This window comes from Sceloporus occidentalis, unplaced genomic scaffold, assembly GCF_023333645.1.
Source record: "Sceloporus occidentalis isolate IW3139 unplaced genomic scaffold, rSceOcc1.0.p SCAF_202, whole genome shotgun sequence".
Lineage (NCBI taxonomy): Eukaryota > Metazoa > Chordata > Lepidosauria > Squamata > Phrynosomatidae > Sceloporus > Sceloporus occidentalis.
This window is the reverse complement of record NW_028317182.1, coordinates 1277606-1302078: the sequence shown is the minus strand read 5'-3', so window position 1 is coordinate 1302078 and position 24473 is coordinate 1277606. Positions and strand designations below refer to the sequence as shown.

The window sequence follows — 24473 nt, the reverse complement described above, 5'->3', positions numbered from 1 at the left end:
TCAATCCTTCAGGCAAAGAACATCAGCATAAAGTCACAATGGGCCAGTATCAATCCTTCAGGAAAGGAGCATGAGCCTGAGTTAAAGTTGGGCCATGTATCATATTATGTGGAGACTGATAGGGTTTTATATTCTAGATAACTATATATATATTGCTAAGCCATCATGTTAATTAAACTGTTGTGTGGCTGAGTTCTGTGGTCCAAGGCCACAGGTGCAGTGGTTTAGAAAAGGCACATGAGAGCTAAATTGCTTTTAGGAAAGCTGCCAGAATCCCGGATGGGAGGACACTGCGCAGAAAAGGGCGGGAGAACACTGTGCGGGAAAGGGATATCCAATTAATTAGCTTGATTGGTAAATGGAATGGGGTGGATTCATATGGTTGTAAAAGGGATATGTTTATATCTTCGTTAATTCCTGACAAAAAAGTGACTTCTATTACATGTATCTTCTTCTTCAATAAAAGCTATTCCTTTTCCAAAGTACTGCCTTTTGTGTTGCAAGATGGGCTGCAATTAGGATATCTCTCTCCCGTTCCATTCACCCTGCTATCGAAAAAGGGCTGGAGAGCATACCAAACCAACCACAGAACCTTTCCCTGCTCTTGTGTAATGCCAGGTCAGTCAAAAATAATACACACATAGTCCATGATATCCTACTGGACCAAGAGGCTGACCTGGCTTGTTTCACGGAGACCTGGCTGGATGATGATAGCTCAGCCACCTGGGATCAGGCCTTACCAGCCGGGTTCTCCCTCAGTGAGCAGGTAAGGGGAGTGCCTTTGGTCCATAAAGACAATCTTGCTTTGCCCAGGATACCTATCCGTATGATGGACCACATCAAATGTACGTACCTCAGCTTAAAGACTAGGGAAAGTCTGGGGATTCTGTGGGTTTACTGTCCGCCCTGTTCCTTAACAGACTCCCTAGCGGATCTGACACAACTGGTCTTTGAGCTGCTGCTGGATTCGCCTAGGCTTTTAGTCCTGGCAGACCGCAACATCCCCCTCGATGCCACTTCTCAGCATGCGCAGGGATTGCCAGGGCCTAGATGCTGCTGCTGCTGCTTATTCCGCTGGGAGCCTTTGCGGGAAAGGAAGGTATGCTCTGGGGGTTCAGCGGCCTCCCCTTCCTTCCTTCCTTTGAGGAAACCACAATGGAGCCCAAGGTGCAGAGCTGGACTCAGGAGGGAAAGGCAGGAAAGGAAGGCTCTCTCTGTGTATCCTGTATGTGTGTGTGTGACTGTGTGTGTTTGCCTCTGCTGTTCTTATGGCTGGGAATGGAGTTGAGGACTGAGGAGAGAAGAAAGGGTCAGTTTTGGGCAGATTCAGAACTTCTGTGCATTCAAGAGTCCAGTGTGTTGAAACAGCAAAGAACTTTATTGAGAATACATAGAAATCCAGTGTTTAAGCCAGAACTGCCCACTCCAATCCAAACAATACATTAAAACGTCAAAACCTAAAACACCACCCTCTTCAAAACGTAGCCCCCACCTCCAATTCCCACAGTCTCTGCCCCACAGATAATAAGGCCACCATTGCCATTCCCACAAACTAGCCCTTTATGTCAATACCTGCCCCCAACTTTCTTCAGCCAACATCCCACACATTGCAAAAGTTTATCATTCCCATAACTATTCTACACATCTATAACAAATCCCAGCCCCCGAACTACCTAACCTATGCCACGACCCACAATCTCCAGCCAAATTTACATCCCAAAGTAATTATCTATACTATTAGCAATTAAAACCTTAAAATAACAAAATACAACTTTAGAACACAAACAGACATATCGACACACAAAGCTTACAAACAAAATCACAAGGGCCTTTTCTTAGCACCACTGGATTGAAAATATATTTTTTGTATTCATTATTGAGAAAAATAATGTTAATTCACTACTGGGATTTGTGTTGCTTCTCTCCTGTGTGGATTCTCTTGTGTCTCACTAGGTTTGACTTCGTAGAAAAACATTTCCCACAATGCTGGCATTTGTATGGCTTCTCTCCTGTGTGGCCTCTCTTATGTGTCACTAGGTCTGACTTCTGAGAGAAACATTTCCCACAATGCTGGCATTTGTATGGCTTCTCTCCTGTGTGGATGCTCTTGTGTCTCACTAGGTTTGACCTCTGAGGAAAACATTTCCCACAACACTGGCATTTGTATGGTTTCTCCCCGGTGTGGACTTTTCGATGCATGACAAGGACTGACTTGTAGGCAAAACATTTTCCACAATGGTGGCATTTGTGTGGCTTCTCTCCTGTGTGGACTCTCTGATGTGCCACTAGGATTGACTTGTAAGCAAAATTTTCCCCACAATGCTGACATTTATGTGACTTCTTTCTTGTGTGGATTCTCTCATGACTGACAAGTGATTCTGTAAACAAGGAAAATGACACACAAGACAATCTCAGCGTTAAGAGAAGAAGATGTTACCCCAAGATTTAGCCCCACATTCACCCCTCCCTATTTCAGATTAGATTAATAAAGTTGGGGTGAGTGACCTGAGCATGACCCTGTTCTAGATGCCCCCAAATCCATATAATGATTCTATCCTTACTCATAGGAGCTACCAAAGAAGAGACTGAGGGAACTTTGATGAGAGAATCAGTGGAAGCAGATAGTCAAAGGACTGTTGAAAAAATATTCCATTAACCATGTGCAAAAATACTTTGATTGACAGGTGGCATCATATCCCATGAAACTGCCATAGAGTCTTGAGTCAGAGCCCAAGTCATGATGCAAGCTAACTGCAGAGGATGCTTCATGCTGTTCGGCTCCAGGAGATGACTCACAACCAATACAGTATACAACTCACATGCGAATTGGTGTGGATTGGATTGGAGTTGTGTGTACAAGAGATGGTGAAGTTGATGGAAGTCGGAGAGGAGAGCTTGCAAATATTTGTATTATTTTGCAACTCAAGACAGAGAACGTCCAAAGAATTTCAATGAAATCAAGTGCATTTGTGTCTTATTTTTAGGAGAAAAGTGGCCAGTGCATTGCCAATATCTATATCAGGATATGTGCTTCCGTACTCTGCTATGTTATTCTTGGGCTGCATCTAGGAGTGTCACCCTCAGATTGCGCTATATATTGGCTATTCAGAGCCAAGAAGGAACTGAGAGCCAGTGTGTTAATCCTTTTTGTCTGAGATATTTCCACCAAGCACCCATTGCATTCAGTTTGGTTTCAAATTATTCTCTCCCCCAGGAATCTTTCTAAAATGATATAAACCTTTTTGAACACTCGGTTTCTGGCCCCAAGAAACAATTACAGTATAAATATCTGCCCTGACTGACCGTTCTTTGACATCAGTCCAATTACAGACAGACAGTCTGTCGATTTACATTGCTAAACACCTCACTACACTCGGCAGCTCCACTTGCCTTGGAAGCTAATGTCTTCTCTCACCATTCTGAATCCTCAACAATTGCAATCAAGACCCACCTAGTTAAAGTTTTACCATTAGGAAATCCTCACACTATTCACCATTCCCACCTTTGTTACTAGTTCTTGTGTGTGTGTGATCACCTTTATCTGATACGCGTGTGTATGCGTGTATATTGCTTTTCCCATAAATCAAACATAAAAACCTATTTCAATTGCATTTGGAGTTCTCTGTGTTTCCAGGCCTGGTATAGTTGAGCTGAATCCCAAGGTTGCTTTTGCCCCAACCAAACTATATGTCTGTTTTCAGCTAAGTACCACATTGCCCTAAAAGCATAGCACTTGGGAGTGTCCTCCCCAGACTCCCGCATTTTGTGTAACAAAGGGCCTCTGGAATCAGCCATGGAACTAAGCTCAGGTAGGAAAAGAAACATTAGAGGAAAAGCAGGTTTGTGTCCCCCTTTCCTCCCTTCACAGATATTACTCATAATTGCTTAATGGAACCCCTAATTATCTCTACAAACAAGGATTTGAGCCGATTCTCAGATGTTCTCTCAAACCAGTTCTTAAAATCTGTCAGGTTCATGGCTGCCTCCCAATCCCCAAGGCCCCTCTCCTTTGGTCTCTCTCCAATAGTGCCTCACTAAACTACAAATTAAAAAATTCTACAGGATGTTGCTATCACAATTAAACTGCGCTTGAAAGGGATCTAGCACTCCTAAAGGCCAATGTGATTCTAGGCTGCATTAATACGAGTATAGTTTCTAGATCAAGGGAAATAATAGTGCCACTCTATTCTGCTTTGGTCAGGCCTCACTTGGAATAATCCTGCGTCTGGTTCTGGGCTCCACAATTCAGTTGGAACATGCCCAGAGGAGGGCAACCAAAAAGGTGAAGGATCTGGAAACCATCAAGCTCTATGAGGAGCAGCTTAGAGAGCTGGGTATGTTTACCCTGGAGAAAAGAAATGTAAGAGTGGATATGATATCCATGTTTAAATATTGGAAAGGGTTGTCATATTGAGGATGGAGCAAGCTTGCTTTCTGCTACTACAGAAAAAAGGAGACACCACAGTGGATGCAAGTCACAGGGAAAGAGGTTCCACCTAAACATTAGGAGGAACTTTGGGACAGTAAGAGCTCTTCAACAGTGGAATATACTGCCTTAGAGTTTGGTGGAGTCCTCTTCTGTTGAGGTCTTTAAAAAGAGGCTGGATGTTGCTTGGAATATATATTCCTGCATGGCAGAAGTGGGTTGAACTGGATGACCCTTGTGGGCTATTCCAACTCTATGATTCTATAATGCTGGTGGATTCCAGTTCCTTACCCACAGAGGCCACATTCTCATAATTTTCCATCATTATATAATTGTACATAAGTCTCTGTTTCTTCGTCAACAGTTTCCATTCGTCCTCGGTGAAATATACTGCCACATCCGCAAAGGTCACCTGCAACAGAAAATAGCCCTCATTCACAGAGTGACTAAGCAAAAGGGGAGGAAAGCACATGGTTCATCCCAAATATTATTTCATCACTTCAAAATTCAGTCCAGGAAATAAACTTTACATTCTGTCAGCAAGAAAAAAGCTACTGCCTTTGAGATCAGTTTGTCTTGAATACTTTCAATATAATATACAACATAATTTAGGCCATGGCTGGGATATTGATGATGGATTACGATACTGACTATCCCAACACATATAGTACATTTAGCCACCAAAGAATTATGGTGCATTTAGACATTTCTTGCCAAATTTTAGAACCAAATGTCATTATTCAAAAACATTTCTGGGGAGCACTCTGGGCTTGAGGGCCACTGGGCCCAACCCCAATTTAGATCCAGAAATGTTCTTCCATATCCCCCAACATTTCACAGATGGGAAAAGGAAGACACATGTGGACAAGCAACACCAAAAGGTGGTGAATATGGCCAACGTTGTTTATGAGGAAGATCACACAAGCTAGGAAGGGCACAGCAGTTTGCTTTTGCTTCAGCCTCCTGGGAAGGGCAATACCCTGCCTGTTTCTTTCCTCTCCTCTCCCCACTTTTGAGTTGATGGGGGGCGAACTGAATGGCATTCAGGAACTGAAGTGAGCTGAGAAGGGGAAAGTGGGAGGAGGAGAGAGCAACCGGGACATTTTTAAAAGCTCCTGTAAAAATGGGGTGACCGAGGATTAACTAGGACTGTCTCTGCTAAATTGGGAGCGTATGTTCCCCTCTTGCTTTCATGAATTGGCCCAGCAGTGACACAGATGAAACTAATAGTCCAGAACCTCGACTCACCAAAGAGTTCTTGCACCTCTGCATCCTCTTTCTCTTGGAGCCCAGCTCCCTCCGTTTGGCCTCTGTGTCGGCCATCAGGTGGGCAGGGGTCCTGGTGGTCTTGCACTTGGGTCACTTCCAGCAAAAGGTGCCCCAAAGCTGTGTCCAAGGAGGCCAAGATGCAGTTCCTGCGAAAGGAGACCAGAGATTCAAAAAAGGACACAAATTGGATCTCCTATAAAGAATGAATGCAAATAGATAGAACTGGTTATAGAATAAGACATGAGAAGATCCTAATGATCAGGGTTATGATCTTTCTTGGTTCTTTTACAAACAATTAAGAAAGCTCTTCCTAATGGATAAAAAACAATATGGTATTGGCAAATCAGACACTGATCTAGAACAGGAAATAATGTTGAATAAAGGGAACAGCAGCCTGCTGGTGAGATACACAAATGACATATGCCTCCTTTGGGCCGATGCAGAGGTGGGTATCCCCTTCCTCCCTCTGCACCAAACAAAGCCCCTGGACCTAGCATAGATTCACTGCAGCTCCCCTACACAACAGATACTCCATGCCCTATTAGAGTGGTGAAGGATGAGGGGATGGGGAATTGGAGAGGGCCCTGGTTATGTCCCTGTAGCTAGATGTGAAATGAGTGCATCATAAATAAATAAATCATCTGCTGAAACTTCCAGAGCTCCCCAGTGCTTTTCCCCATCATCAGTCCCTTTCCCAAGAAGTCTGCATCCACACTGCAGAAATAAGACACTTTGACACCACTTTAAACACTCAGGCCTGTTACAGACAGCCAAAATAAAGCTGCTTTGAGTCACAGTGGAGGTATAGTATTTCAATGATGCATGCGTCCTAAGAGTCCAGGAGCCACACCAAAGCCACGCTCCAGTCCTTAGGGCTGGAGCGTGGCTTTGGTGTGACTTGTGGACTCTTAGGACGCATGCATCATTGAATCACCATACCTCCACTGTGACTCGAAGCAGCTTTATTTTGGCTGTCTGTAACAGGCCTCAGTGCTATAGAATCCTGGGCTTTTGCCTTTGGGACACTTAGCTTTCTCTGCCAGAGAGCTCTGGTGCCACAACGGACTACAAATCCCAGGACTCCATAAGATTGAAACAGAAGAATTAACACACTTTAGAACTGGATTATTTATGCAGTGCAGATACAGCCTGAGTTGGTTGTAAAAGGGCAGAAGCACCAAAGTCTTGTTTTTACCTTCCTAATAATGGTTTTCCTTTAAAAGAAATAAGTAGTCTGCTTATCTGTCTAATCCTTATTTTTGTTGTTCTTGTTTGTTTCTATGTTTATTTGGTAATAATATGAAATGGTCTGGTCAGTTAGCTTCCTTCTTGCCTGAAAATCTCTTAATAAGAAAACTGAGGAGACTTTTAAAACTTCTCAAAGGAGCCACTTTTGGCCTTTTTTGGGGGACAAGCCTCCTCTTAGAAGCCAAAGCCCAATGTTTGTGAAGAATAAGAATAAGACTTGTATTACAGCTATCCTCCCCATTTCTGATCCCTTTTAAAACCCATGTTCCCCAGAAGGAGCAGAGCTGTGTAATATGAAAACCCTCTCAGAAAAGAGACACACTTCCTTCCTTTTGGCCAAAGGAGCCTGGCCTCCTTCTGACTCTGGAGCCTCAGGAGAGAAAGAGGAGCCTCTGTTCAACTGAGGCCTCAGAGAAGGTTCTGGAACAATATTCCCCACAGTCACAATCAGCACAAAATGGCCGCCAGAACACAAAACGGCAGCTGGAATACAAAATGGCCGCCAGAACACAAAATGGCAGCTGAAATACAAAATGGCTGCCAGAACACAAAATTGGATTCCATCCAATCAGGGCCAGGGATGATGGGAGGGATGGGGACTCCATCCAATCAGGGCCAAGGATGATGGGGGGACTGGGATTTCATCCAATCAGGGCCAGGGATAGAGGGAGAGAGGGGATTCCAGCCAATGGCAGCCCTCAGAGTGTCCCCTGGAGCCAATCATGTGTAAAATACATATCATAAAAACATCACAAAGTATAAATTTCCAATTACAGTAATCACAGGGCAGTTATGCTGTTATGACCGGAAGTAAATGTATACACAGTTATGATTATATATACATGCTGATGTTGACCAGAATGTGAGATGTGTGCATCAATGTGCATTCATATGTACCTCCATATTTCTCCATGCATTTGCTTATGTTTAAATTGTATGCAAGTAGAAGAGTATATATAAATGTGTGTGTTTATTCTAGCCAGATGCAACAAATCCCAATCCCCATCTACCTAACCTATACCACAACCCACAATCCCTAGCCAAATTTACAGCCCAAAGCAATTATCTTTACTATTAGCAATTAAAACCTAATCTTAATGAAATACAACCTTAAAAGATAAACAGACATATGGACAGAGAAACCTAACAAACCAAATCACAAGGGCCTTTTCTTAGCAACACTGGATTGGAAACATTTTTGCATTCCTTACTGACAAAAATAATGCTAGTTCACTACTGGGATTTGTGTGGCTTCTCTCCTGTCTGGACTCTCTGATGTGTCACTAATAATAATAATAATAATAATAATAATAATAATAATAATAATTTTTATTTATAACCTACTTTTCCAAAAATAGATCAAAGCGGGGTACAGCAAAGGAAAAAAGTGTAGCACAATATGCAATATAAAAACATACAGTATAAAAACATCATAAAAATAACCCAATACTTTAAAACACTATAAAATCTACAACAAGCGTTAAAACCAAAGAAGACAAACTAGCTAGTTAGAACCATTGCATATCAGGGGAGAACAGCATGTAATCAGGGCACATGCGCGAAAGCTTGTCGGAAGAGAAAGGTCTTTAATTCCTTCCTAAAAAGATCAAGGGAGGTGACAGAGCTTGACTTCGTAGAAAAACATTCCCCACAATGTGACATTTGTATGGCTTCTCTCCTGTGTGGACTCTCTGATGTTTAACTAGGTTTGATTTCAATGAAACACATTTCCCACAATGCTCACATTTGTATGGCTTCTCTCCCGTGTGACTCTCTGATGCCTAACTAGGACTGACTTTGATAATATTATATGTACTTATATATTCTTCTATATATTATACTTATACAGTCTGCCCTTCTTAAACATGGATTTTTTATACACGGACGCAAGCATCCACAGCCAGAAAAAGTTCCACAACAGTATACATTTAAAATATTAAACCTTGATTTTCCAGTTTTTATTACGGACACCATTTTGCTCTCTCATTATAGTCAATGGGACTTGAGCATCCCCGTATTTTGTTATACAATGGGGATCTTGGAACCAAACCCTGGCCTACAACAAGGGTCCACTCTCTGTGTGTGTATGTGTGTGTATATATATTATCATCATATACAATCCATATATCTATATCTATATCTATATTTCACATTAAAACCCATCAATAGTGGCTTTTTTTCCAGCAAGCCTGGAGTTTTTGGCACATGCGCAAAAGCCTCCTACAGCGCCATCTGCTGTCCAGCAAAAAGTTTGCGTGGGAAGGCCCTGTGGCGAATAGAGCCTCAAGCTGACCAATGAAAAGGCAGCTAGAGCTCAGCCAATCAGGTGCTGGCTGAGAAGAGGGGAAAACCAACCGGTGGCTGTCAGTTGGAGAAGAGTCCAGTTGGGACTTTGGACTCTGAGGGGAAGGTTCTAGGCAAGGCAGTGTGAGGGCTTGGGTTGTTAGCAGTCCTCCTGAGGGACTGGAAACAGGTTTTTCCTTGAGTCCAAAGGGAAGGACTTGGGTCCCAAACAGACTCTAGGAAAGAGAGGGATGGGTTGCATACCTTAACTGTGTCGATAGTCTATGGGGCTTGGGCCCTAGAAGGGAATTTGGTAGCACTAATTATTTATTCATATTGAACAAGCTTTGAAACGAGTTACAGTGGACCCTCGTTATACGCTGGGGTTTGGTTCCAAGATCCCCCGTGTATAACAAAATCCGTGTATGCTCAAGTCCCATTAAGTATAATGACATAGCAAAATGGTGTCCCTAATAAAAAATAGAACATCAAGGTAAATTTATACTTTTTCGGAACATTTTCAAACCATGTATACTTGAATCCGTGTATAAAAAATCCGTGTATAAGAAGGGCTGACTGTATATTTATTCCATCCTGTATTACAATAAGCCTTCGTTTTTATTTTAAACCTCACTTGGCTCATGGTGAGGTTAAAAACAGCAATGCTACCTATAGCTTAAAATCTTTGGTGTGCCTCACACATATTTTGGTGGCAGTGGTGGGATAACAAAAGTCCCAAGCGCCTGCCACAACAGAAAGGTGAGTTTTCGGGCCTTAGGCTGTGAGTATTGGTAGTGTGCTTTGCTCTACTCTGCCCAGAGACAATGCCCAGAGGGTGGAATCGCTGGACAGATGGGGAAGCCCAGTACCTCTATCACTGTCTGGAGACGAATGTGGACCTGGACCTCCTAATGGGGTCCACATCCCACCCTAAGAGGGCAATCTACTCAAAGATTGCCAGAAAGATGAGGAGACGGGGCTTTGAGAGGTCAGAGACGCAGGTGGCCTCCAAGGTGAAGGTGATGAGGACGGCCTTCTATCGTGCTATGCGTGAGCAAGGCGACAGCCCTGCATCATGCCACAAACCTCTGTTTTTTTATGAGATGTGGCATCTCTGGATGCTGTCTGGGGGTCCTATATTGGACCTCAATGCCACTGCGGGTGAGTCTTGGTTGTTGACATTTCCTGTACTGGGGTGCTATGATTGGTTGTCTTGAGGCACCTGTCAGCTCATTTCTGCACTTGTGTCTCCAGTTCCTCTTTCCTCCACACAGAACGCCGGGGGAGGCGTCACAGGGAGGCCATGCGGAGTCCACCTCGCCCGGAGGAGGAAGACAATGGGAGTCCACGCCATCACCCTGAAGGTTGGCTTATGAAAATATATATACACATGTATGTAAGTACGTGTGTGTGAACATGCACATGTTCAGACAGATATCTATGGTTATGTATGCAAAGACGTGTTCTATGCAAGATTTATGTTTAGAGACTTGAAACTGTTATGAGTTGCCTTCAGGCACCAGAGCTCATTTCTACAGCCAGTAGGTGTTCAGATTAAGGTATAAGTCTGAGTGCGCTTAGACAGAGATGCATCCACATATATACATATATGCATACATCCATCTGTTGTTGTCCATTGTTCTGGTTCCTTGTTCCAGGTGATGCTGGAGAAGAGACCCTGCCTCCAGCGGAACCAAAGGCTGCTGGCAATGAGCGAGAGGGACTCCTTGCCCAATGCATCGCCAGGGACGTAGCCAGGATTTTAGGAAGGGGGGGGGGGTCAGACTAAGTGCCACCATTATAATGAGGCTTGGTTGCAGTGGCGCAGCAGCAAACACCATTCATTTTTCTAATGGAAGGGGTGGGGGGTCCGGACCCCAAGATCCCCCCCTTGGCTACATCCCTGGCATCGCTCACCTGGAGGGCCAGCACCAAGAAGATAAGTCCCCTCACCTTCACAAAGGCCCCATTCCCACTTGCTCATTTGCCCTGGATAGAACTGGGCAGATCCGGGTGCCCCCATATCGAATCTCCCCGGAAACAAATTCCTACTACCTTTACCTCAGTCGGGGTAATCTACCCCGTGAACTTGACCCGATCATGACCGGGGCTGAGTTCATATTTGCCAGCAGCAGGGAAGAGCCGGTTGTTTTCAAAAAGAAAGGGTCAATAATCCGCTTTCAGAAAAAACACGCTAAGGGGGATTTGCCCTGGATCTATTGTGCAAGCCCCTGATCGAGTTGTGCTAAAATCGGGGCGAGTGTGAGCTTCCAACTTTTAAACTGGTTTGGGAACTGGGGTAAAATGTAGTCTGAATGGCCCCTACATTTAAGGGTAAAGGGAGCAAGAAACAACAAGCAAAGCTGCTCTAAACACTTCCTTTTACCATTGCGGCGTTGGAGCGTGTTGCCACCCTCGAACTGTCAATGGCTCAACTGCAGCAAGGCCAGAAGCAGCACAGAATGTGGCTATACAACTCGGTGTGTGGTGCTCCCCACAACAATGATGTGGGTTTTCCTTTTTTGACTTTCAAAAATGTTTATTACACTGAGATACTCCCATGATAGTATTTAAATTACTAAATATCGACCAAATATTAACTATTAATTTAACGGAATGTTATCACCCTTTTCTTCAAATGTTTTAAGACAACTCCATTCCATTTCTAAATCTTCTTTTGATTTCCCTCTTAGTAAGGCAGATACTATATTGTTATTTCTAGCTTCATATATCTTAATCAACCAGTCTTTGATACAAGGATTAATAGTACATTTCCAAACATGAACAAATAAGATCCTTGCACATGAGACCATATATAATATAATTCTATTGCATTTTACTAACTTTATGTTGTGTGTCATGTTTAGTAAAAATAAATTTGGTTCAAAGGGAATATTTATATCAAGAATGTTTTGGATGGTTCCATGAATCCTTTGCCAGAATCCTTTAATGCATGTCCACCAATATGAAAGAAGCTTCCCTCGGGTTCCCCGCATTTCCAGCACTTAGTATTGCCAGTTTTGTATATCTGGTGAATTTTGGGGGGATTAGATACCACCTGTATAACATTTTGATATAATTTTCTTTATAGTTTTGGCACAGAGTGAATTTATTTGTTCCTTTCCATGATTTTCCCCATTCCTCTACAGTTATAGTTTTATTTATATTATGTGCCCATCTTACCATGCTGTGTTTAATAATTTCATCTTCTAGATCTCTTTCTTTTAATAGTTCATAATATTTGGATATGTGTTTACCTTTTTTGTCCATCATAATTTTATCTATTGCATTGTTATCCATCCTTAACCCAGGAGCTTTATTGTCTGCCTTAAAACGATTGTTTAATTGGTTGTATAAATACCAAGTCTTCATGTTTCCTTTTTCATTAAGTTCTTCCATAGATTTCATATTGTATTTTCCTTCTGGTGTTTGGTTTATTAAATCTCCATATCTTAGCCACGGAGTATCTTTGTCCTTTGTTCGATTGTAATAGGCTTCTTGCAATGACACTCAAAATAAATGTCTCATTTTATACCATACTTTAAGCAATGATCTTCTTATAACATAATGGTTAAAAGTATTATTATCTTTTGGTTTTCTATACCACATATATGCATGTATACCAAGATTCAGGTTAGCTTTTTCTATATTCAATAAATTCTTGTTTTCTAATTTGAACCATTCTTCTAACCGTTTGAGACAAGCTGCATAATAATACAGCTTGAAGTTTGGTAAGTTGCATCCCCCCTTGAAGCAAAGATCATTTACTAAGGCAACCATAACAGTTTCGACTCCGTATCCCATCCTGAAGCCAGTTTGAAATGGGTCCAGATAATCTGTCTCATCCAAGACCACTTGGAGATGAAGAGCAACTGCCCTCAAAATTATGTTGGTTAGAAATGGAAGACGGGAGAACGGTCTGTAATTGTTCATCTCCAAGGGATCTAGGGAGGGCTTTTCCATAAACGGCCATAACACTGCTTCTTTTAAACATGATGGAAAATAGCCCTAACTAAGAGATGCATCTATGATATATTTCAGGTGATATAAAAAGGGCAAGGGTTGGGAGGGCAAGTTCTCCTCTTCACACTTACAAGGAGCTTGTCCACATCCTCAGTACTCAGATTCAAACTGATACAGTATGATCTTACTCATGGACACCTCACTTATAGCCTCCGCAATAATGCTGACGTCCAATTTGGCTCTTATCTGAGAGATATTGTCTGTGAAATAGTCATTTAAAGTATCATAGTTAGCTGTGGAAGGCTCTAATAATGGGTTCCAGGAGGAAGGTGCTTGGAATAGGTCCCAGATCCCCCCCCCCCCAACTTCAGCAGTCCCTTTATGCTTCTCTTCCCTTGGCACTTTCATTCCTTTCAGATGCCCCAAAGACCCCTTCTCAGCATGCGCAGGGATTGTAAGGCCTTTGCTGCTGCTGCTGTTTATTCCATTGTCGGCCTTTGGAAGAAGGGAAGGACTACGGCCTTTTTTCCTTCCTTCCGGAATGGAGCCTAAGATGCGGAGCTGGACTCAGGAGGGAAAGGCTGGGAAGGCTCTGCTTTGTACATATAGCTCTGTCTCTCTGAGTATATATGTGTGTTTGCCTCTGTTTTTATGGCTGGGAATGGAGCTGAGGGCTGAGGAGAGAAGAAAGGGTACATTTTGTGCAAATGCAGAATTTCTGTACATCAATGAGTCCAGTGTGTTGAAACAACAAAAACTTTATTTCAAACACATAATCAGAAATTCAGTGTTTAAGTCAGAGCTGCCCTCCCCAAACCAAACATTAAAACCCCAAAACCTAAAACATCACACTCGTCCAAACCTGGCCCCCACCTCCAATTCCCACAGTCTATGTCCCACAGATAACAAGGCCCCCTTTGCCATTCCCACAAACTAGCCCTTTCTGTTAATACCTGTCCCCAACTTTCTTCAGCCAACATCGAACAAATTCCAAATGCTATCATTCCCATAACTATTTTAACCAGCTGCAGCCAATCCCACCCCTCTGTTTAACTAACCTATTCCACCACCATGATCCCCACTCAAATTGATAAACGAAACCAATAATCTATAATAAAGGCAATTAAAACCTCAAAATAACAAAATATAATTGAAAAACATAAACAGGCATATGGACACACAAACCTAACACACGGAATCACAAGGGCTTTTTCTTATCACCACAAGATTTAAAATATACGCTTTGTTTTGCTTCTTGATAAATATAATGTTAGTTCATTTCTGGCATTTGTATGGCTTCTCTCCTGTGTGGACTCTCTGATGTGCCAATAGGTATGACTTGGAAGAAAAACATTTCCCACAATCCTGGCATTTGTTTGGGTTCTCTCCTGTGTGGACTCTCTGATGTGCCAATAGGTATGACTTTGAAGAAAAACATTTCCAACAACGCTGGCATTTGTATGGCTTCTCTCCTGTGTGGACTCTCTGATGTCTCACTAGGTCTGACTTCCAAGAAAAACACTTCCCACAATGCTGGCATTTGTATGGCTTCTCTCCTGTGTGGACTCTCTGATGTGCCAATAGGTGTGACTTCTGAGAAAAACACTTCCCACAATGCTGGCATTTGTATGGCTTCTCTCCTGTGTGGACTCTCTGATGTGCCAATAGGTGTGACTTCTGAGAAAAACATCTCCCACAATGCTGGCATTTGTATGGCTTCTCTCCTGTGTGGACTCTCTGATGTGCCAATAGGTGTGACTTCCGAGAAAAACATTTCCCACAATGCTGGCATTTGTATGGCTTCTCTCCCGTGTGGACTCTTCGATGCATGACAAGGACTGACATGTAGGCAAAACATTTCCCACAATGCTGGCATTTGTATGGCTTCTCTCCTGTGTGGAGTCTCTTATGTGCCAATAGGTGTGACTTCTGAGAAAAACCTTTCCCACAATGCTGGCATTTGTATGGCTTCTCTCCTGTGTGGACTCTCTCGTGGCTGACAAATTCTTCTGTAAAGGAGGACAATGACAGACAAGACTGAATCTCAGTGTTAAGAGAGGAAAGGGTTACCCCAAGATTTAGCCCTACGTTCATCCCTCCCTATTTGAGATTAAATTAATAATGTTGGTGTGAGTGAACTGAACATGACCCTGTTCTGGATGCCCCAAATCCATATAATGACTGTATCCTTACTCAGAGCTACCAAAGAAGAAATTGAAGGGGAACTGTCATGAGGAAATCAGTAGAAGCAGATAGTCAGGCATTTGAAAAATATTCCAATATATATATGTAAAAATACTTTGATTGAAAAGTGGCATCATTTCCTGTGAGACTGCCATAGAGTGTTGAGTCAGAGCACATGGCATGATGCAAGCTAACTGCAGAGGATGCTTCATGCTGTGTGGCACCAGGAGATGACTCCCAATCAATACAGTATACAGATCACATGTGGATTGATGTGGGTTGGAGTTGTGTGTACAAGAGATTGTGAAGTTGATGAAAGTCAGAGAGGAGAGTTGGTACATACTGTATTTGTTTTCTATTGCAACTCAAGCTAAAGAACCTCCAAGGACTTGGAGGAAATCAATTGTGTCTGTGAGTTGTTTTTAAGTGTGGAAAGTGGTTAGTGCATTGCCAATATCTATATCTGGAGATTTGTTTCTGTTCTGGCTGTGTTATTATTGAGCTCTGGGAGTGTCGCCTTCAGACTGTGCTATACATTTGCTTTGAATGGGACCAGAATTCAGAGCCAAGAAGGACCTAAGAGCCGGTGTGATAATCCTTTTTGGCTGAAGTATTTCCACCAAGCACCCATTGCATTTAATTCAGTTTCAGCCAATTCTTTCCAAACCCAGGAAACATCCTAAAGCAATTTACACCTTTTTGAATGCTCGGTTTCTGCCCCCAAGCAACAATTTCAGTATAAATATCAGCCCCAACTGGCTGTTCTTCAGCATCAGTCCAGTTGAAGACTTACACTCCGTTGGTTTACATTGCTAAACACCTCACTACACTCACCAGCCTCACTTGCTATAGCAGTTACTGACTTCTCTCCCCATTCTGGACCCTCAGCAATTGGGATCAAGATCCATCTAGGTAACATATTACCATTAGCAAAGCCTTACACAATTACCACTCCCACCTTTGTTACCTAGTTCTTGCATGTGGTGCGTGAACACCTATATGTGTATATCTGTTTGTGTGTGCATGTATTTTGCTTTTCCCCTAAATAAAACACAAAAACCTATCTGAAATGCCTCTGGAGTTCTGTGTGCTTCTGGGCCTGGTATAGTTGGGATGAATCCCGAGGTCACTGTTGCCTCAATCTCTCCTTTGAGCTAAGTATGAAATTCCCCTAAAAGCATAGCACTTGTGGGTGTCCTCCCCAGACTCCAGCATTTCGAGTGACAAAGGGTCTCTGGAATCAACCACAGAGCTAAGCAAGCTCAGGTTGGACAAGAAACATGAGAGAAAAAAGAATTTTTGTGTCACCCTTTCTTCTCTTCGTAGACATTGCTCATAATTGCTAAATGGAACCCTTAATATGTATGAAAACAAGGGCCTGATTTCAAGTTCATTTCTTAAGTTCACTGCTCTACATGGGGCTACCTTTGTACCAAGTTCGGAAGCTTTAGTTAGTTGAAAACACGGCAGCCAGATTGGTCACCAGAACATCTAGGTCAGACCATATAACACCAGTATCCCTACATTGGCTGCTAATTAGCTTCCGGGCGCAATACCAAGCGTTGCTTATTACCTTTAAAGCCCTACATGGCTTGGGCCTGAGCTACTTGAGGGAACGCCTCTCCCTACACCATCCGCCCCTCACTCTCAGAACATCTGGGAAGAATCTATTAGATTACCCAAAGGTCAGGCTAAGAACAACTTCTCACAGAGCATACACAGCCATGGCCCCCAAGTTATGGAACAACTTGCCGGAGGAGATCCGTCTTAACACCACCTTGGATGCTTTCAAGAAAGGACTTAAGACGGATCCCTTCCGGCAGACTTACCCAACTGACCTCTTGTAAAGAACTTAAGGGAAAATTCCACTTCTGATCACAACTGTGCATTTTAAATGATGTTTTTATTTGTCCCAAATTGAGTTTTAACCGTTTTGTTGTTTTACTGTGTGTCAATTAGATGCTATTGTTGTTTTGTGGCTATTTTATGAACAGACCTTACTGTCAGGAAGTTCCTTCTAATGTTGAAGTGGAATCTCTTTTACTGCAGTTTGCATCCATTGTTCTGTGTTCTAGTCTCTGGAGCAGCAGAAAACAAGCTTGACATTCCTTCAAATATTTAAACAGGGCTAACCTTCTCTTCTCCAGTCTAAACATCCCTAGTTACCCAAGTCGTTCCTCATAGTTTCCAAATCCTGCACCATTTTAGTCGCCCTCCTTTGGACATGCTCCAGTTTCTCCACATCCTTTTTGAATTGTGGTGCCCAGAACTGGACACAATATTCCAGGTGAGGCCTGACCAAAGCAGAATACCATGGCACTATTACTTCCCTTGATCCTGGCACTATACTTCTATTGATGCGACCTAAAATCACATTGGCCTTGTTAGCTGCCGCATCGCACTGTTGACTCATGTTCAACTTGTGGTTTACTTGGACTCCTAGATCCCTTTCACACGTAGTTTCATTCAGCCAGGTGTCCCCCATCCTATATCTGTTATTTCATCTCCCTCTTAAGCCTAATCTCCTTCCCTTTCTCCCTCCGCTCTCCAACCTTCCTTCTTGCCCATCTGCACTGCTTCAGTATTTCACCTTCACCATCTCTTTCCTGCCTTTCTGTTTTTCACATTCGCTCCTTCTCTCTATCACAGACACACACCCATTTATGTGATGCATAAAAGGGACACTTACAGGTTCATTTGTTGAGAAAGGCAGGATAATCCATATACAAATTACTCATTGAGAAAGGCAAAGCAAGGGGGCTGGGACCTGGACTTATGTTTTGGTGAGGATCAAGCACCAGGGAGCAGTATTAAGACATCTCTAAGACAGGGATGGGCTACTGTTGGGGATTGGGGGCGTCACATTGGCCCCCTGGGGATCTCAGGGGAAACTGCACATTGTATTGCCTGAAAATAGGAATAAAGTTTTGTGCCTCAGTATCCCATTGCATCCCTTTGGGGAAGTGAAGCAGAATCTCAAAAGGCTGGAAGAGGGCCAAAAAAGGAAACATACTCAGAGATGTGCTACCATTTCAATGAGAAATGCATTACTGGTAATCTCCATGCTTTCTTCCTACAAAATCCTAGCATTGGTGAGATATCTGGGGGCGGAACTTAGTTTCAGAATTAAAAAGTCCTTTGCTTCCACCAAAAGGTTTATTGAGAAACTCAGGCAGAAGGGTCCATTAATACATCTAAGCTGTCCCTGAAGTGTCTAAACCTTTTCCCTCTGTCGTTAACTACCTTCACACTCCTTCCTTTTCCTCCCCTTCAGCCCCTAACCAGCCCGGCTGCCAAGGTACCTATGGCCTTCTTCTTCTACCGTTCACAGGCGCCTCTCCCCCCGGGGGCATGTCTGCCACCCAGAGTTCACAGACCAGGCAGTTAACAGCCTCCACAACTGCTTCCCTTCCCTGAAGCCATTCTAGGCCCCAATATCCTTAGCAACTACTTAAAACTACTAGCATTTAAACTACTAACAATCCCCCCTAGACCCCAATACCATTCTGGATGAACCACAGAACCTGCTTCTGACAATTGGCAGTTTACAATGCAGTATTTAGAATCCTTATAAAGTGGAGAGCAATAGTGCCTCACTAAACTACAAATTCAAATATTCTACAGGATGTTGCTATCACAATTAAACTATGCTTGAAAGAGATCTAGGACTCCTAGTAGACCACAAGTTGAACTTGGACCAACAGTGTGATGCGGCAGCTAAAAAGGCCAATGTGATTCTAGGCTGCATCAATACGAGTATAGTTTCTAGATCAAGGGAAGTAATAGTGCCACACTATTCAGCTTTGGTCAGGCCTTACTTGGAATAATCCTGTGTCTAGTTGTGGCCTCCGAAATTCAAAAAGGATGTTGACAGGTTGGAACATGCCAGAGGGCAATCAAAATGGTGAAGGATCTGGAAACCATCAAGCCCTATGAGGAGCGGCTTAGAGAGCTGGGTATGTTTACCCTGGAGAAAAGAAAATTAACAGCGGATATGATATCCATGTTTAAATATTGGAAAGGGTTGTATTGAGGATGGAGCAAGCTTGCTTTTTGCTGCTACAGAGAAAAAGAGACACCACAATGGATGCAAACGACAGAGAAAGAGGTTCCACCTAAACATTAGGAGGAACTTTGGGACAGTAAGAGCTCTTCGACAGTGGAATATACTTCCTTAGAGTTTGGTGGAGTTCTCCTCTTTGGAGGTCTTTAAACCAAGGCTGGATGGTGCTTGGAATGTGTATTCCTGCATGGCAGAAGAGGGTTGAACTGGATGGCCCTTGTGGTCTATTCCAACTCTATGATTTTATAATGCTAGTGGATTCCGGTTCCTTACCCACAGAGGCCACATTCTTATAATTCTCTATCATGACATAACTGTACATCAGTCTCTGCTTCTTCGTCAACAGTTTCCATTCGTCCTCAGTGAAATATATCGCCACATCAGCAAAGGTCACCTGCAACAGAAAATAGCCCTCATCCACAGAGTGACTAAGCAAAAGGGGAGGAAAGCACATGGTGCATCCAAATATTATTTGCTCGCTTTAGAATTCAGTCCAGGAAATAAACTTTAAATTCTGTCAGCCAGAAAAAAGCTACTGCCTTTGAGATCCAGTTTGTCTCAAATCTTTTCAATATAATATACAATATAATACACAATATAATTTAGGCCATGGCTGGGATATTGATGCTGAATTAGGATACTGACTATCCCAACACATAGTCACCAAAGAATTATAGTGCATTTAGACATTTCTTGCCACATTTTGGAGGCAAATGTCATTTTTATAAAGCAGTTCTGGGGAGCACTCTGGGCTTAAGGGTCACTGGGCCCACCCCCAATTTATATCCAGAGACATTCTCCCATAGCCCCTAACATTTCATTGATGGGAAAAACAAGACACATGTGGAGAAGCAACCCAGAAGGCAGTAAAGATGGCCAAAGTTGTTTATGAGGAAGATCACACAAGCTAGGAAAGGCACAGCAGTTTGCTTTTGCTTCACCCTCCTGGGAAGGGCCATATCCAGTTTCCTTCTTTCCTCTCCTCTCCCCACTTTTGAATTGATGGAGTGCAAACTCAATTGCACTTAGGAACTGAAGTGAGCTGAGAAGGGGGAAATGGGAAAAGGAGAGAGCAGCCAGGAAATTTTTAAAAGCCCCTGAAAAAGTGGGGTGACAAAGGATTAACCACGACTGTCTCTGCCAAACTCGGACAGTATATTATTTGCTTCCTTTCATAAATTGGCCCAGAAGTGACACAGATGAAGCTAATAGGATAGTGACTCACCAAAGAGCTGTTGTACTTTGGCAGCCTCTTTCTGTTGGAGCCCAACTTCCTCCGCTTGGCCTCTGTGTCGGCCATCAGGAGGGCAGGGGTCCTGTTGGCCCTGTACTTCGTCACTTCCAGCAAGAGAGGCCCAAAGCCGTGTCCAAAGAGGCTGAGATGGAGTTCCTGAGAAAAGGGACCAGGGTTAGGATTGGCTTGGCAAGAAACCCTGCAGCACTCAAAGTCACAGAGAACAGCATCCTGCTGGTGAGATACGCAGGTGACATATGCCTTCTTTTGGCCAATGCAGAGGTGGGCATCCCCTTCCTCCCTCTGCACCAAACAAAGCCCCCTGGACCTAGCATAGATTCACTGCAGCTCCCCTACACAACAGATACTCCATGCCTTCTTAGAGTGGTGGGGAATTAGGGGATGGGGAATTGGAGAGGGCCCTGGTTATGTCCCTGTAGCTAGATGTGAAATGAGTGCATCATAAATAAATAAATCATCTGCTGAAACCTCCAGAGTTCCCCAGTGCTTTTCCCCATCATCAGCCCCTTTCCCAAGAAGGCTGCATCTGCACTATAGAAATAAGGCACTTTGACACCAGTTTAACCACTCAGTGCTATGGAATCCTGGGATTTTACATTCTCTGCCAGAGAGTTCTCATGCCACAACAAACTACAAATCCCAAGATTCCACAAAATGGAGCCAGGAGACTTAAAGCGGTTTCAAACTGGATTATTTCTTCAGTGCAGATACAGCCAGAGTTGCTTGTAAAAGGGTAGAAGCACCCATGTCTTGTTTCATTCTTGGTAATATGAGTTATTCTGGTATGTCTCCTTCCTTCTTCCCTGAAAATCTCTCAATAAGAAAACTAGAGAGACTTTTAAAACCTCCCAAAGGAGCCACTTTTGGCCTTTTTGGGGGACAAGCTTCCTCTTAGAAGCCAAAGCCCAATGTTTGTGAAGAGTAATAATAAGGCTTGTATTAAAGCTATCCTCCCCATTTCTGACCCCTTTTAAAACCCAAGTTCCCCAGAAGGAGCAGAGCTGTGTAATAAGAAAACCAGACACAAAAGACACACTTCCTTCCTTTTGGCCCAAGGAGCCTGGCCTCCTTCTGACTCTGGAGCCTCAGAAGAGAAAGAGAAACCTCTGTTCAACTGAGGCCTCAGAGAAGGTTCTGGAACAATATTCCCCACAGTCACAATCAGCACAAAATGGCCGCCAGAACACAAAACGGCAGCTGGAATACAAAATGGCCGCCAGAACACAAAATGGCAGCTGAAATACAAAATGGCTGCCAGAACACAAAATTGGATTCCATCCAATCAGGGCCAGGGATGATGGGAGGGATGGAACATTCCCCACAATCACAAGCAGCACACAAAATGGCCACCGGAACACAAAATGGCCTCTGGAACACAAAATGGCCACCTCCAACTCAGCGCTTGGGAGTTGGAGGCCTCAGCACAGCAGTGAAGCCTACCACTTCCAAGCCTTGTCCCTCTCCTTCCTCCTTGTCTCTCTCTAACCCCTTCTCACTCTCTACTCCTCTCTCTAACCCCTTCTCACTCTCTACTCCTCACTCACTCTTCTGCGCACAGAGCTAAATAGAGAGGCAGAAGCTCCTCCCCTTCTTCATTCTGGCCAATGGGGGCAGAGGACCTGGAAGGCCCCACCTGTTGCCCCACCCTCACAGGCTCCTCCTGCAGTTACAGTTGGCCCTTCTTATACACGGATTTTTTATACACGGATTCAAGCATACACAGTTTGAAAATGTTCCAAAAAAGTATAAATTTACCTTGATTTTCCATTTTTTATAAGGGATGCCATTTTGCTATGTCATTATACTTAATGGGACTTGAGCATACACGGATTTTGTTATACACCGGGGATCTTGGAACCAAACCCCAGCGTATAACAAGGATCCACTGTAATATGGAAGAAGGCAGGAAGGGACTGAGGGACCCTGGAGCCCCAGCCACACGGACACTGGCCAAATCTCCCATCATTAAGGTCCTATCGCACATACGGTCTGGCATTTGTTTTTTCCATTTTTCAAAGAACAGGCCTTTATTTCCTAAGGGTACATAAACTCCCACCATTAGGATCCTTTGGTCTTGTAAAGTAACTTCTACACCAACCAAGTATCCATTGGGGTCTGAGAATACCTCTTTAGATTCTCATTTATCCTTTACATCTATCACTCCACCTTTTTTCCTCTCTTTTAAGGCTGCTATGTATTCTTTCCCCAATTTGGCGTTTTTCAGCAATCTTATATCCTCTTTCTTTATATGGGTTTCCTGAAGGCAAATGACATCAAGTCTCTGTTCCCCTCAATAATGAAAAAGTTTACCTCGTTTTTTTGGGGCTGTTAATTCCTTTAACATTCGATGATAGGAGGGCCGTCTTTTCCCATTTCATTGTCATATTCTCCATCTATATCGTCATCTCTTGTGTTTTGGATCTGGTTTCCTAAGCAATTCTCCTTCTTCTGTTTCTTCTTCTAAGCTCTCTTCCTCCTTTTCCTCTTCTCCTTTTCCGGGGTTGTTTCTTTCTTCTTTCCGACTGTCCCCTTTATTAAGTTCTTTTTCATTCTCATGTAGAACATTTCTTGCTTTTTGTACCGAGTTGATTTGGTATCTTTTTTGCTTGAATTTAAAAGATAGGCCCTGAGTTAATTCCCATTTGTAGTAGATCCCATTGCTGCGCAAAACCTTAGTCAGTAGTCCATATTCCTTCCTCTTCCTTAACAGTTTCCCAGAGATATCATTAAACAATAACATTTCACTTTCTTTGGTTTTGAATCTTGTATGAAAGTGTTGTTGAAGAATTGCTTCTTTCATCTGAGTCCTAACAAAATACATCACAATATCTCTGGGCAGTCTCTTCTGTTTTGCGACCCAGGAGCTTACTCTAAACATCTTCTCCACCTCAAGGAGAAAAGATTCATTATCTAGGTCCATAAATTCAGCCAAGGCCGGTATTATCCTTTTATGTAGATCTTCGTCCTTCTGTTCAGGAAGACCTCTTATTCCAAGATATCTCTCCCTAAATCTTTGCTCTAATTTAATTTTTTCTGCTGTATCTTCAGTATGTTCTTCTGTTAATCTCTCTATCTCTTTTCCCAATTTTTAATATTCTTCCTCCAGGAATGTCACTCTTTCCCTGGTTTGTGATAATTCTGATGTTATCTTTTCCAGAGAGTATTTATGTTAAGGAACGGGGTGGACATTAAACCAGCAGAATCCCCAGACTTTCCCTAGTCTTTAAGCTGAGGCAAATACATTCGATTGGTCCATCGTACGGATACGTATCCTGGCCAAAGCAAGATTGTCTTTATGGACCAAAGGCACTCCCTTTACCTTCTCACTGATGGAGAACCCGGCTGGTAAGGCCTGATCCCAGGTGGCTGAGCTCTCATCACCAGCCAGGTCTCCATGAAACAAGCCAGGTCAGCCTCTTCATCCAGAAGGAGATCCTGGACTATGTGTGTTTTATTTTTGACTGACCTGGCATTACACAAGAGCAGGGAAAGGTTCTGTGGTTGTTTTGGTATGCTCTCCAGCCCTTTTGGGAAAGCAGGGTGAATGGAAGGGGAGAGAGATATCTGTCAGGGTCCTAATTGCAGCCCCTCTTGAAACACAAAAGGCAGTACTTTGAAAAAGAACAGCTTTTATTGAAGAAGATACATGCAATAGAAGGGACTTTATTTGGCAGGAATGAAAGAAAGTATAAACATATCACTTTTATAACCATATCAATTAACCCCACCCCATTCACCAATAAAGCCAATTAATTGGGTAGCCCTTTCCTGCGCAGTGTCCT

At 43.1% G+C, this 24473-nt stretch overlaps 1 protein-coding gene across 1 annotated transcript; it reads right to left on the bottom strand.

Moving 5' to 3' along the window:
- LOC149278082 (uncharacterized) lies at positions 1–23947 on the bottom strand. Its single transcript, XM_089502434.1, has 7 exons — positions 23933–23947; positions 20662–20826; positions 19710–19830; positions 14504–15198; positions 8596–8715; positions 1951–2322; positions 1–6 (listed from the first exon to the last, which is right to left on the bottom strand). Exons 1-7 carry the CDS (start codon positions 23945–23947, stop codon positions 1–3), a joined length of 1494 nt encoding a protein of 497 aa, XP_089358560.1.
- Between the last annotated feature and the right edge of the window lie 526 nt (positions 23948–24473).

Bases quoted from the DNA above. Each gene is read 5' to 3' on its own strand.
- LOC149278082 (XM_089502434.1), bottom strand. The intron at 19,831-20,661 runs GTGAGTCACTAT...TTTCTGTTGCAG, and splicing joins CAAAGTACAACAGCTCTTTG to GTGACCTTTGCTGATGTGGC. The intron at 8,716-14,503 runs GTCCACACAGGA...TAGGCATCAGAG, and splicing joins ACCTATTGGCACATCAGAGA to AGTCACACGGGAGAGAAGCC.